Source organism: Hyalella azteca, unplaced genomic scaffold (assembly GCF_000764305.2).
Source record: "Hyalella azteca isolate HAZT.00-mixed unplaced genomic scaffold, Hazt_2.0.2 contig11355, whole genome shotgun sequence".
Lineage (NCBI taxonomy): Eukaryota > Metazoa > Arthropoda > Malacostraca > Amphipoda > Hyalellidae > Hyalella > Hyalella azteca.
In genome coordinates, this window is record NW_025941356.1 from 24089 (window position 1) to 37126 (window position 13038).

General features: G+C 42.3%; 1 protein-coding gene across 1 annotated transcript; it reads left to right on the top strand.

Annotated features, from left to right (window-relative positions):
* Window positions 1-1575: 1575 nt before the first annotated feature.
* On the top strand, window positions 1576-10886 carry LOC108668856 (D-beta-hydroxybutyrate dehydrogenase, mitochondrial-like). Its single transcript, XM_018156112.2, has 8 exons — window positions 1576-1616; window positions 4372-4652; window positions 5042-5125; window positions 5936-6095; window positions 7311-7466; window positions 8238-8343; window positions 9152-9272; window positions 10476-10886. The coding sequence occupies exons 2-8, from the start codon at window positions 4422-4424 to the stop codon at window positions 10644-10646; spliced, it is 1029 nt and encodes a 342-aa protein (XP_018011601.1). The 5' UTR covers window positions 1576-1616; window positions 4372-4421; the 3' UTR covers window positions 10647-10886.
* Window positions 10887-13038: the final 2152 nt, after the last annotated feature.

Here is a 13038-nt window from a genome sequence, read left to right on the forward strand (position 1 = left end):
TGTGGTATATGACGTATGTAGTATAAGACGTCGTATGCGGGTAGGCATGCCACGTAGTATTCGTCATCGTATGTGGGATACATGTTCGTAAATTGGAAACGATGCCGCACGTGACAATACTTAAATACGGCTCATCGGGTATGCATCATAGCTACCTCACCCGCCGGCCGCCATATCGTATCATAGTGATATCGGCTCTGAGGAATAGGCCTGATGTGGCCTGTCTCCGATTCTTGTACTTTTTGTGACTTGTTCGTCCACAGGCGATCCGAATACAGGTCCTATGACCAGATCTTCGAAACTGACGATAGTTTGAAATAGCTACTAGACTTCCACCGGGTTCGATATGGTGCTAGGCATTTCAAGTCTGAACATATATTTTTCCATAGCTTTATCTAGTCTGTTCTTGAACGCGTTCATACTTGGAGCGCCAACGATGTAATCGGGGAGGCTGTTCCACATGTCGGTGACTCGAAGCGTTAAGAAGTATTGTTGCGTGGATAAGTTGCATCTCAGTTTTTTTAGTTTATAGCCGTGGCCCCTGGTGTTGGTTCTTGTTTCAAATTCTGGGTGTGCAGCCCCGGCAACCCTACCCGCCATGGGTGTGCAGCCCCGGCAACCCCACTCGCCATGGATGTGCATCCCCGGTAACCCCACTCGCCATGGATGTGCATCCCTGCAACCCCAGCCGCCATGGATGTGTAGCCCCGGTAACCCCACTCGCCATGGATGTGCATCCCTGCAACCCCAGCCGCCATGGATGTGCAGCCCCGGCAACCCCACTCGCCATGGATGTGCAGCCCTGCAACCCCAGCCGCCATGGATGTGCAGCCCCGGCAACCCCAGCCGCCATGGATGTGCATCCCTGCAACCCCAGCGCCATGGATGTGCAGCCTAGGTAACCCATGCCTGGGGTGGCCGCCAATTTCTATTCCTAGCGTCGCTCTGACGTCAGCAACTCGTGACATGTCACCTGAAGAATAATTAACGAAGTCTTTAATTAGATAATTAACGTTGTTTAATGGAAAATACATCATTAAACCGTAAAACTATCCGAATTGAAAATCCACATTACTTTTTATGCCATTATATTGATTTAATGAAACCAATGATGAGTGTTTTGAATCTATTTGTTAGGACCAATCAATCAATTTTTACGTATCTTTTAAAACGTTAGTTGTATCGAATATAAATTGTGTTAAATTTGTCGATTGATCACGAAATGTATAGTTAATATTAATTGATCAATGATTAATAATAAGACCGCAACATGTTCAGGCGAAATATCTCAAAACATATCATATCCGATCGCTTTTCTAATAAAAAACGTAGGTATCGATTTTGAAGATATTAATCGTCAAATGGAAAGTTCATTGATGTCATTGAGTGAAGAAACACCTTAAGCATAATATATCTCAAGTTTAAAGTGCGCATCTGTATTGTCAAGCTAGAAATGACGACAAAATAAAAAAATAAACAGATGTGTGCTCGTGTCCAACTGCGTTTACATTACGTGTAAACAAACTCCCTCTGGCAACACCGCTGCAGCATGAACGTGACGATGGCAACACCGCTGGGCACATGCGGTGTCAGGCAGTCGCCATCAAGCAGCACGTGTGAGTTGTGTGCGACATTGAAGACTAGTCAACTGAACCTGTGCTCCTTGTAGTTCTTGCTTCTTTGTAGTGACTTTTAGATGTTATAGTTTAACAATAATGTGTGGTTTGATTTAACTTGAGTTTTTATTCGATAAGGAAAAGAATATTCAATTGCTAACAATTTTGCTTTAGAAAACACATTGGTAGATTTATACAAAATAAACTAAGAAGATTTACCTTTCGGCATTACGTGGGGAAATTACGTCATTTTTCATGGCAACCTTGGATCAAATTTTCATCCATTGAATACACCAACACGATAGTTTGAAGTTCGTTATAACAATCATCGGTTGGTGGTGTCGAAGCCTCTACCGTGTTGGTGTCAAAATAGCAAACAAGCAGACTGTGGACAGACGCTGTCTGCGGGCAAACATTGTCTGCGGACGGACGGTGTCTGCGGACAGTCGGTATCTGCGCTGACGTGTGAGGCGTCACCTCACATCCTGCGCTGACGTGTGAGGCGCTACCTCACATCCTGCGCTGACGTGTGAGGTGTCACCTCACACCCTGCGCTGACGTGTGAGGCGTTACCTCACAACCTGCGCTGACGTGTGAGGCGTTACCTCACAATTACCACCAACGCTCGTCTGTTCTGTATGCCCACACACGCCTCTGTCTCCCACTCAGACCTTGTACACATGTGTGCCTGTGTGTTCGTATGTGTTGCTGCTGTGTGCGTGATAAGGGTTTGCGTCTATACACTTGTGTTATTCGTGTGGTCATTTGTCCCACATTTGTGCGCTGTCTGTAGCGTTCAGGCTTGGGCTACAATGGGTTGTGTGTGAAGGCTAACGCATTCGTGTTTAACTGTAATTAAAGTGTCATATGTGCTGTACGTTGTATAATGTGTGTGTTGTACATACACGAGCAATATGTGCGTTTATGTGTCGTGCTCAGATCACACGTACAGTACAGGGTGATCTATTCCTAACTCTTGTGCTATTCCATGATGCTTTGGGGCAGCGTTGTCACCAGCTGAGTAAATCGCTGCCGTTTACACAAGTGTTATGTTCAGTCGCAGTCTGCAGCTGCATGCTGCCAGCACTGCAGACAAGCCTTCAGATCAGTCGCAGTCTGCAGCTGCATGCTGCCAGCACTGCAGACAAGCCTTCAGTTCAGTCGCAGTCTGCAGCTGCATGCTGCCAGCACTGCAGACAAGCCTTCAGTTCAGTCGCAGTCTGCAGCTGCATGCTGCCAGCACTGCAGACAAGCCTTCAGTTCAGTCGCAGTCTGCAGCTGCATGCTGCCAGCATTGCAGNCTGTCTCTTATACACATCTAGATGTGTATAAGAGACAGGTTGTGGCTAGGTGAACCTGTATGGGCAATAGGTGGCTAGATGGTTGTGGCTAGGTGCGCCTGTATTGGCAATAGGTGGCTAGATGGTTGTGGCTAGGTGCGCCTGTATTGGCAATAGGTGGCTATAGATGGTGTAAAATCAGTCCCTCCTGAACCTGGTCGTTTGTATTCAAAGATGGTTAGTAACAATCCCTATTGATAACCTCCTGCTAATTGTCATGTATGTGGTGTTTATGAACTTTGTTTAAGGCTTCTAATAGGCAAAAACGATTTTTTTAATATCCTTTATGGTTTTAACGGACGTGGTTTTAATGAACCAACATTGCGAGAAATGCATCCAACTTCCAAGTGAATTTCGTCGTTGATGAAAATTTAGTGAATAAAAATGTTTAAGTTCAGATTCATTATCTTTTGTTGGCCATCGACTAGTCATTCAAGCTCAAGATTAAAAATTAACTACTGATTAATGACATAATTTATTTTATAATTTACATAGCAAACTAGGCGCTGCAACAGATGTGGATGGAGTTATTGTGTCGCTATCTTATCGCTTATTGTGTCGCTATCTTAGTTATTGTGTCGCTATCTTTTGCCGTGACCACTCTCTTGCTGGAGATAGTGTTGCGTGAATATATATTCACCACACAAATTGTACAGCCCCATTCAAGATTATGTTTTCATCCATTTACACTGAACCTACTAAGAATAAATCGGAAGAAAACAAATCTAGAAATCAACCTGAAAGTAAAATTGGTTTCTGCAGAATTGATTACATTCAAGCGTGACAAATTTTTTATTTTGTCCCGTCAATGGATTAATTAAGGCTGATATGGAAAAGATAGTGAAGATCGAGGTTAGGCGTAGATAAGGCGAGTTGAAGAGGGTGCAAGAGATGCTGGTCTAGACATGAGAGAACTTGTCATTGCTATGTTGATCTTGCAAGTGAGTGCACTGTAAGTTGATATATTCATCAAATAATCGAGATTGAGTATCCGAGCGAGCAATGGTTGAGGGCTGAATCAAAGATCGCGTCTGATGAAAAATATTTGAACGATATGAACCGAAAATTTGCACAGATGTTTACAGAACTATAACAGAAAATAAAGCGGTAATTTGATGGAAAATTCATAGATATGAACGCTCAGGATAAATCCTTTAAATATTTATTAGCTTTTCAAGCACTCTGATGGTTTTAGATGTTTTTAGTGAGATGGTTCTACATTGTTCTGGTAGAGAACGTTGTCAAGAATGATTAATGTGTCCTCCTACGGCTAAGTCTCTTTCAAAAAATAAAGAAAATCTATGGTACTGATAAACCATCGTTACTGAATTATTTTTATTGAGGCTAAGTCTCTTTAAAAAAATAAAATCTTTACTGACAAAACCATCGTTAATTATTTTTATTGAACTTTTCAGATAATATAGAAGGAAGTTAAAAATTCGCATAGGGAAATAACTACAACAAAATGTCGGACGACAAGGAATCGCCGGAGCAGGAGCACGCTGAGGACTCAGTCGAGTCCCTCCAGCAGCCGCTGCTGACGCTGGACAGAATCTTTATGTTGTTGTTGTTCGCGTTGCTGTCCATGCTGCTGGACTGGGTGCTGGATCTGGTGGACGTTGATAACAGCGAGCTGCTGGGCATAGTCATCTGGATAGCGGCTGCTGGCGTCTTTCTTGGCATGTCGTCGAAGAGGGTGAGAATCAAATATAAAACGATCATTCAATTGACTGAATAATTTGTTCAACCTGGTATGAAGAAAAACATTGCACAAGTATTTTATCGACTGAATAATTTTTACATCTGACGAGAACTAAAACATTTGAAGAACATTTTATTGACTGAAAATTTTGTGCAACCTGGTGAGCACTAAAACATTTTACGAATATTCAAACGATGTAATAATTCACGCGGCCTGGTAGGGATAGCGTAGCAAAAGTGTGATGAAACTTTGTCGCCAGAGACTGTAAAAGGGTTCACTCCCATGACGTGAAATTATTAGGACATGAAATTATCATCACCTGTTCTAAGCAAGTGAACACATAAGATGCAAGTGTAATATATTTGTTTCCAATGTGGCCACAGCTTCCAGCGGCCGGGAAGGCGGTCCTCATCACCGGCTGCGACTCCGGCATCGGCCTGCAGCTCGCGCAGTACCTCCATAAGGGCGTGAGTCATGTTAACGTTATCATGAGTCATGTTACCGTTACCATGAGTCATGTTAACGTTACCATGAGTCATGTTAATGTTACCATGAGTCATGTTATTATTACCATGAGTCATGTTACCGTTACCATGAGTCATGTTACCGTTACCATGAGTCATGTTACTGTTACCATGAGTCATGTTAATGTTACCATGAGTCATGTTAATGTTACCATGAGTCATGTTAATGTTACCATGAGTCATGTTAATGTTACCATGAGTCATGTTAATGTTACCATGGGTCATGTTACTGTTACCAAGAGTCATGTTTATCATTATCATGAGTTACAATAGGTACTGCTCCAAGAAACTGAAACTCCATACCTCAGCAGACTTGGCATTCCAACGTATTCACGATTTTATATACAAGCTAAGTTAGAATCTGATGCCTCATAAAAAAACCTCATGGATATCTTATTACTCATGGATATTACTCAAAAACATTTCCCTACAATCCATTTACTCAAAAACATTTTCCTACTATCCAACTATATATGTTTTCATCTTAACGGCGTTCATTACCTGGTCCACATCATCGTGTTAGAGCTCATCTATCAATGCTTGAATTATATCTTGCATTATAATAGAAAACATCATGCAATATTGTTGGGTTTGCCGCTGGGGCTGCAATGTTCGCTGTATCTGAAATATTGAAATAAATGAAATGCCGCAGTAATAACCCAGTGAAAATTTACAGACGCGGCAGCTTCTGATTGTGATTACTAGAAGCTGGGGCGACTCTAAATTTTGTTAGGGTTATTGGGTGTGTTGCAGGGGCTGCGGGTGTTTGCGCTGTGCCTGATGGACGGCGAGGGCGCTAAGACCCTGAGGGCGCTGAAGAGCGATCGTCTGCACGTCATCCTGGGCGACGTGACGAAGCCTGAGGAGCTGAAGAAGGCGCGTACGACGGTGCAGGAGCTCCTACCTGAAGGAGGTCAGTCAAGACGATGAAGGAGTCTCAAGTCGCGAGACCGGGCATTATTATTGGAACAAAATTACAATGGATCTGGGGAAGTCATGGTTGAACTATATAAGGTTGACCCACGATGATTTCCGTCTTTCAGTTCAGCTTTCTTGTTACGTAACTGAGATCGAGAAACTTTAACAATCCTGCCATTACCATGACGGATTGATTGACTGCTTTGATCGCATTTCGGTGATTGGTTAATGCTCGTGACGTCACTGAGATCGTGACGTCACAGGCGAACAACAAACTACATCCGCAAAAATGAGCTTCTCAGGGGTCAACCTTATACTAGTTCAAACATGGGGGAAGTAGTCTCAGTGCGAGATATTCTACATTATTGGAACGCATTCTAAGGAACTACTAACACCATCGCTTATCACTTACATAGATGTGATGAGGTACTTGCGTACTACTCTCATGTCATGTATTATGTCAGCTATGGAAAGATCGGGTTCCAAAGGCCGGATCCCTTGTGAATCAAGTCACGAAAAGTTCAAGAATCGGCAACAGGCCATGGGCCTATTTCTTCAACGCCGACACTTCTATTCTATTCTATTATTGGAACCCACACCGTTGTCGAGGCATATAATGAACAACACAATTAAGAAAGAAAAAGGTTGGTACAAAAGCAAACCTCGAGGCTCGTGATGGACGAGGTGCAGACGTGCACATGAATTGTTAGCTCGCCATCTATTGTGCATTATAAATATAGGATTTAGTATTTCAAGTGATCATCCACAACGACGATGCTAGTCTTTACGACTGATTTTCTGGCTTGCTACAATATTGTACTAAATATGCATGTTTATCCTGAATTTGATGCATCAGTGAGTTTAGAACTGACCTCACCGCCGTTTGAATCCCATGAGTTGTGATGTCAAGTACTTATTATCAGATAAATTATACTTGAATGTCTCACCAACGACAGGCTATAACCTCGTAGGTCTTAAAAATTCAGTCCGACGAATAAAACAAATATTTTAGGAATAAGCATTAAATAAGTAAAGCCCCAAGTCCTCCTCTATTGTCCCCAGAAGGCCTGTGGGGCGCAATTAAGTAAAGCTCCAAGTCCCCCTCTATTGTCCTCAGAAGGCCTGTAGCCCCAAGTCCTCCTCTATTGTCCCCAGAAGGCTTGTGGGGCGTAATTAAGTAAAGCTCCAAGTCCTCCTCTATTGTCCCCAGAGGGCCTGTGGGGCGTGGTCAACAACGCGGGCATTGCAGCGTTCGGGGACGTGGAGTGGCTGCCGCTGAGCACCTACAGGAAGATCTACGAAGTGAACGTCGTGGGCACCATAGCTGCCACGCAGGCCTTCCTGCCTCTCGTGCGCCGTGCTAAAGGTGCCACGTGTAGGCCTAAAAATAAATTTTGATTCCTTATTGAGGGAAAAGATGGATCCGTGACACAGTCACTGATTTGTGACAGATGCATGCGACATTTTAGTTTCCAAGACATTCTTTTGTATATAAGCATAGGTATGAAATTCTGCGTTCTAGTGCCAGTGGTAGGACAATCTGTGTTATGGAGCTAGAGATATGATATTACGATAGAGATAGGGCTCGGGGTACGACAATCCTTTGCACAGTGTCAGAGAAAAAGAATCCAGTATTTACCATAGGTATGACATTCAAGTATTTCAATTCTTTGTCATGCATCCCTTTATGTCAATCAATCAATCGTCAGCTATGGAAAGATCGGGTTCCAAAGGCCGGATCCCTTGTGAATCAAGTCACGAAAAGTACAAGAATCGGCAACAGGCTTTGGGTCTATTTCTTCAGTGCAGACACTTCTAATCTATTCTATGTCGAGCCGCCATAGAAAGAACATAAACTTTGTGGGCTCGTTGTAACTATACACATCCTTAGTCTTCCCAGATGTACGAACACATTTTATATCCTCCCAAAAAAAGTAATGCATTGTACATGAAGCCGAAGGTTCGACTCGCTAATACCTGCGTACACGTACAATAAGCCTCTTGAATTTTCCAATATTTTACAAGATGGAAAAAGCTACTACAAACAATTATCTGGTTCGTTCATAATTACTCGTCGTTTAGTACTTAAGCTTCATTCATAATTCTTATCATGTAAATAAAGCATGCCATGCTGCAGGCCGCATCGTGAACGTGGCGAGCATGCTGGGCCGCATGGGCGTGCCTATGCGGTCGCCTTACGTCGCGTCCAAGTTTGCGGTGGAGGGCCTCAGTGACTGCCTGAGGTCAGTGCCAGGGCCTCAGTGACTGCCTGAGGTCAGTGCCAGGGCCTCAGTGACTGCCTGAGGTCAGTGCCAGGGCCTCAGTGACTGCCTGAGGTCAGTGCCAGGGCCTCAGTGACTGCCTGAGGTCAGTGCCAGGGCCTCAGTGACTGCCTGAGGTCAGTGCCAGGGCCTCAGTGACTGCCTGAGGTCAGTGCCAGGGCCTCAGTGACTGCCTGAGGTCAGTGCCANATGTGTATAAGAGACAGGTGGGTGGTGGTGGTGGTGGTGGTGGTGGTGGTGGTGGGTGTGGTGGTGGTGTGGTGGTGGGTGTGGTGGTGGTGGAGGAGTGGTTGCGGCAAATATTGTTGCACCTTTGCTCGAAAAACCACCATAAAACTGACATGCCTGACCGGCATGTCAGTGACCACACGCACGATACTGCCATATCTGAATGCCGGCCGACACGCAAAAAAAAACACCGTGTCGCCGTTTTTCTCTTGAAATTTACCACAAGAAACCCGTTACAAATTTGAAAAAAGCCAAAACGGTTTGTTTCCACAGGGTGGCCGCCACCATAACGCCGGTGACACAATTTTTTTCACCGTTATTCCGAACAATGTGGCATGATGAAAGTGTTATTGAAGTGGTTATTGGTGGTGTGGTGTTGTGGTTATGGTGACGTGGTTGCGGTGGCGTGGTTGGTTTGGTATATACGTGGTGTCATGATCACTTTATTGTTACTTGGATTTACCAAATTTGCGACAAAAAAATTAAAAATGAATTAATGTTAGTATATAAATAATGTTAAAATTAGACTAAAATAATGTAATTGTTCAGGCACGAACATCTTCACGGAGGAGAGCGTGCAGAAAAGCGCGGACGAGATGTGGGCGAACATGAGTGAAGAGGTGAAGAGCGACTACGGTGAAGAGCTATTAGAATTAATTTTAGTCTGCTTAGCCACCTGATCGAAATCAGTTACTGGGCCTATACTTTAAAAAAAGTTAAGATATCGTAAGTTCATCAGCCAGTCATTGACGACCTTTCAAGCAAAATCCACCAATCATAGACAAGAAAATAGAGCGTAAGTACTTACGTTCACTTGACGAGTTTTGAAAGTATGGCCCCTGGTCAGAATCTTCTTCCCGAGTATATTATAGTCGGCTGAGAGTATGACAAGGGTTGTCCTGGCCGAGTTAGTATGAGCTTACAAGCTGCTTTAAGGCTGCACTTTAGGCACTGCCATAGAGCGGCTGATTCACGGGCTCCCCGAGTCCTGGGCGGCACCTGAATCGGATGTCAGGCCCGCAGTACGAATTTTTAGGGGTAAGGCGGAGTAAATAATAATTATTTTGAAGAATACTAACTTGAGAAACACAGAATACATAAATTACGGATACTAGTAACTAAAAAATCAACATCAAAAACACAACTATAGTACTAGGAAAGTACACAGCGAATCAATACCCATTAAAATGAACAATGAAATATTAGCACCTGCACGAGTTACTGGTACAATATCATAGACGAAATTTCATCATTGAGACATTTCATCATGTATCCTTTACCAATATAACCTAACCTAACGTTAGCTTACCTAACCTACATGCACTTTATGTAAAGATGAAATTTTATGGTGTGTTATTATAGGATGTAATGTCCCAATGACAAAATGCGTCAATGACAGAATGAAATGTTTCGTATCATGAAGTGTCAGATGACCGCAGTTACACAACCTACAATTTTGACTGCATGCCTCTTGCACAACTCCGCACCACACCATGACCATCCTTGCGCCCCCATGAACTAAATTTTCTATTAATTCATCTCTATTAAAAGAATTTTACCTCCTGACGATATTAATATAACCTTGTATATGAACATGAAACATGGGCTTTGTGGAAAAATTTTCAGCGAAAGGATTATTCCGTCGGAAAATTCTATTTATTCAAATAGTTTTGAATGCCACCATGAAAGTTTTGACATTTTAATTGTTAAATAAACACGAATGTCTGGTAAAAACAGAATTATAAGTTGAAGGTTGTCCTTTTGGCAATGGGCAGTTTTTTTTAGTGTCGTACGTCTTCCATTAATCTGGAGGTTAACATTTTGGCAATTAGCAATTTTTCTTGAGTATCGTACGTCTTCCACAGAGCACGGACCTGACGCCTGTGCTGCAGGCGTTCGCTGGGGCGCTGCTGGACGCGGTGCCCCAGGCGCGCTACCAGCCCATGGACCTCTACTACAAGACCAGGGTCTTCGTCGCCTCTCACTGCCCTGAATGGCTCTACGATAACATCTACGTCGGCTGCCTTAATAAATAAATAGAGTTTCTGCAGAACAACCTGCAAACTATTCGTTCAGATTGTCATCTGTCACGTAGGAAAACAACTTTAGTGTACGACAACATCTACGCCGAATACCTATATAATCTTGATGACTCTTTATCCTGGCGTAAAATCTATATACGGGGCGGGTGAGTGCTGTACGCGGCGGGGTGAGTGCTATACGCACTGGGTGGCCCAGTGGTTAAAGTTCAGAGTACCAATATTGGCGCAGAGAGGCGCGGGTTCGATCCCAGCTCTGTGCGCCAGTTTCTGGTCAGAATCGCCAAGGAGGCCGGGCGGTTAAACACTGCAGAATTGTTGCAGTGAGTTGCGAGTTCGAGACCGCAACAAGCTGTGAATGTTCTGCGATTTTAAGAATCGGCGACAGGCTTATGGCCTAATAAACGCTGAAACCGCTATTATCATTATATGCTTGCACAATAATTTCCGTTTTAGACAACAATGATGACTGTTCGATTATTTTTCAATGTTAATCCAACCAAATGTATTTCGATGGGACGTTGCTACTCGTCACTAATTTGTCTTTGTAAGACGGGATAAATTATAATATATAATAATTTGTGGGACGGGCTAAATAATATTAAATAATAAATATTGGGATGGGCTAAATAATATTATATAATAATTTGTGGTACGGGCTAAATAATATAAACAATAATTATTGGGATGGGCTAAATAATATTAAATAATAATTTTTGGAGCGGACTAAATAATAAATCATGATTTGTGACGCGGGCTAAATAAACCTAAAATGTCGTTACACGTCGTATGTCACCTGAGTGAGGAATGAACTCAGCTTTATTTCATATAGTTATAGAGTGTGAGCGCATGGAACTCAAGAACAAATTCTGCCAATAATACAATAAGACAAATTGCCCCGACCTATGAATTTCGCCTTAGCAATTCAGGTTGGAATCTCAGCACTGATCGGTGTTGTGTGTGTGCGTTAAGGTGCTTGTAATGATATATTTCATAAGTGTTTATGTATTTGTTATGATATATTTACTGTGTGGTGACGTTGTCATTGAATGATCTACCTTCCTTCTCATCCAGCCCGTCCCCATATCTTGAGGGGAAAGCTCTGCGTGCAATCTCCTAACTAGTCGGCGGCTAGAGCAGGGCTAGGATAGAGTAGGGCAAGCCTATAGATTTAAACCTAGGGCCTATAGATTAAACCTACCTAGGGCAAGCCTATAGATTTAAACCTAGGGCCTATAGATTAAACCTACCTAGGGCAAGCCTATAGATTTAAACCTAGGGTCTATAGATTAAACTTACCTAGGGCAAGCCTATAGATTTAAAACCTAGGGCCTATAGATTATACCTACCTAGGGCAAGCCAATAAATTTAAACCTAGATTAGGGCTATAAAGGCCATATTAAACCTAGAGCGTGGCTATAAAAGCTATATTAAAACTAGAGTAGGGATATAAAGGCTAAATTAAACCTAGAGTAGGGCTTATTTAATTTCTCAGGTGCTAATTTAGAAGCACCGCTCGCCTTTGTTGCCCAAAACGACAATATTAACAAAATGCAGTGCAGCCGTCATCACCGCCCCACTTCTCTTAGTTTTTTTCCCCGCAATAAGCGAGTTTCACTCTCGTTTTATAACGAAAATAATGACATTAATAAATCGCTAATATAAGATTTAGATTTAGATTGTGAAATTAATTTTAATTTTAAAATAAAACTGTGAAAACGATTACCAACTTGCATCATCAGGGTCCATATAATGTAATTCATGCACTGGATTTATATGCGAACTACTTTATAATGCACTATACCTATCTGCCAGAGAATTTAATACACATATTTTTGTGCTAAATATGCGAAAGTATTTATCAAGTATTTTGCCAAAGTCAACGGTGGCAATTCTTTCTCGAAATATAGCACGTATGACAATCCCTGACCATTCTATTGTTCGTAACGATTAGTGAGCAGTCTGTTGTTCGTAATACGTAGTTCGTGAGCAATCTATTGTTCGTAACAGTTCGTGAGCGATCTACTCTTGTCTATGGAGAAGGAGTAAGACTACTGCCTAATAAATATAGTCTCTTGGTCGGTCTTTAGCTGGCCAAGAGAAACTATCAAAGTCTAACAGCAGTAGTGCAAACTCTAATAACGATTTATTTCTGTATATGTAAGCAGTAAAAAATTGCAGAGAAATAGAAATTGTTTGGCCGGCTGTAAATGAACCTAATATAATAAATATATTAAAAGTTTGTCGTCATTTTCAGTCATTCAGCAAAAAATTTCTGTGATGTATTTTTTCAGTTTGAAATTTGCTAAATTGATAAGGAAGCTTTTATTTGAGGCACATTACTTGAGGCATAATCTACTTACTGAACCGCATCACCAGAAAATTTTTA

Coding starts and splice junctions, on each gene's coding strand:
- LOC108668856 (XM_018156112.2), top strand. CDS start 4,422: ATGTCGGACGACAAGGAATCGCCGGAGCAGGAGCACGCTGAGGACTCA. Junction 4,653..5,041: donor TTGGCATGTCGTCGAAGAGG/GTGAGAATCAAA, acceptor ATGTGGCCACAG/CTTCCAGCGGCCGGGAAGGC. Junction 5,126..5,935: donor CGCAGTACCTCCATAAGGGC/GTGAGTCATGTT, acceptor GGTGTGTTGCAG/GGGCTGCGGGTGTTTGCGCT.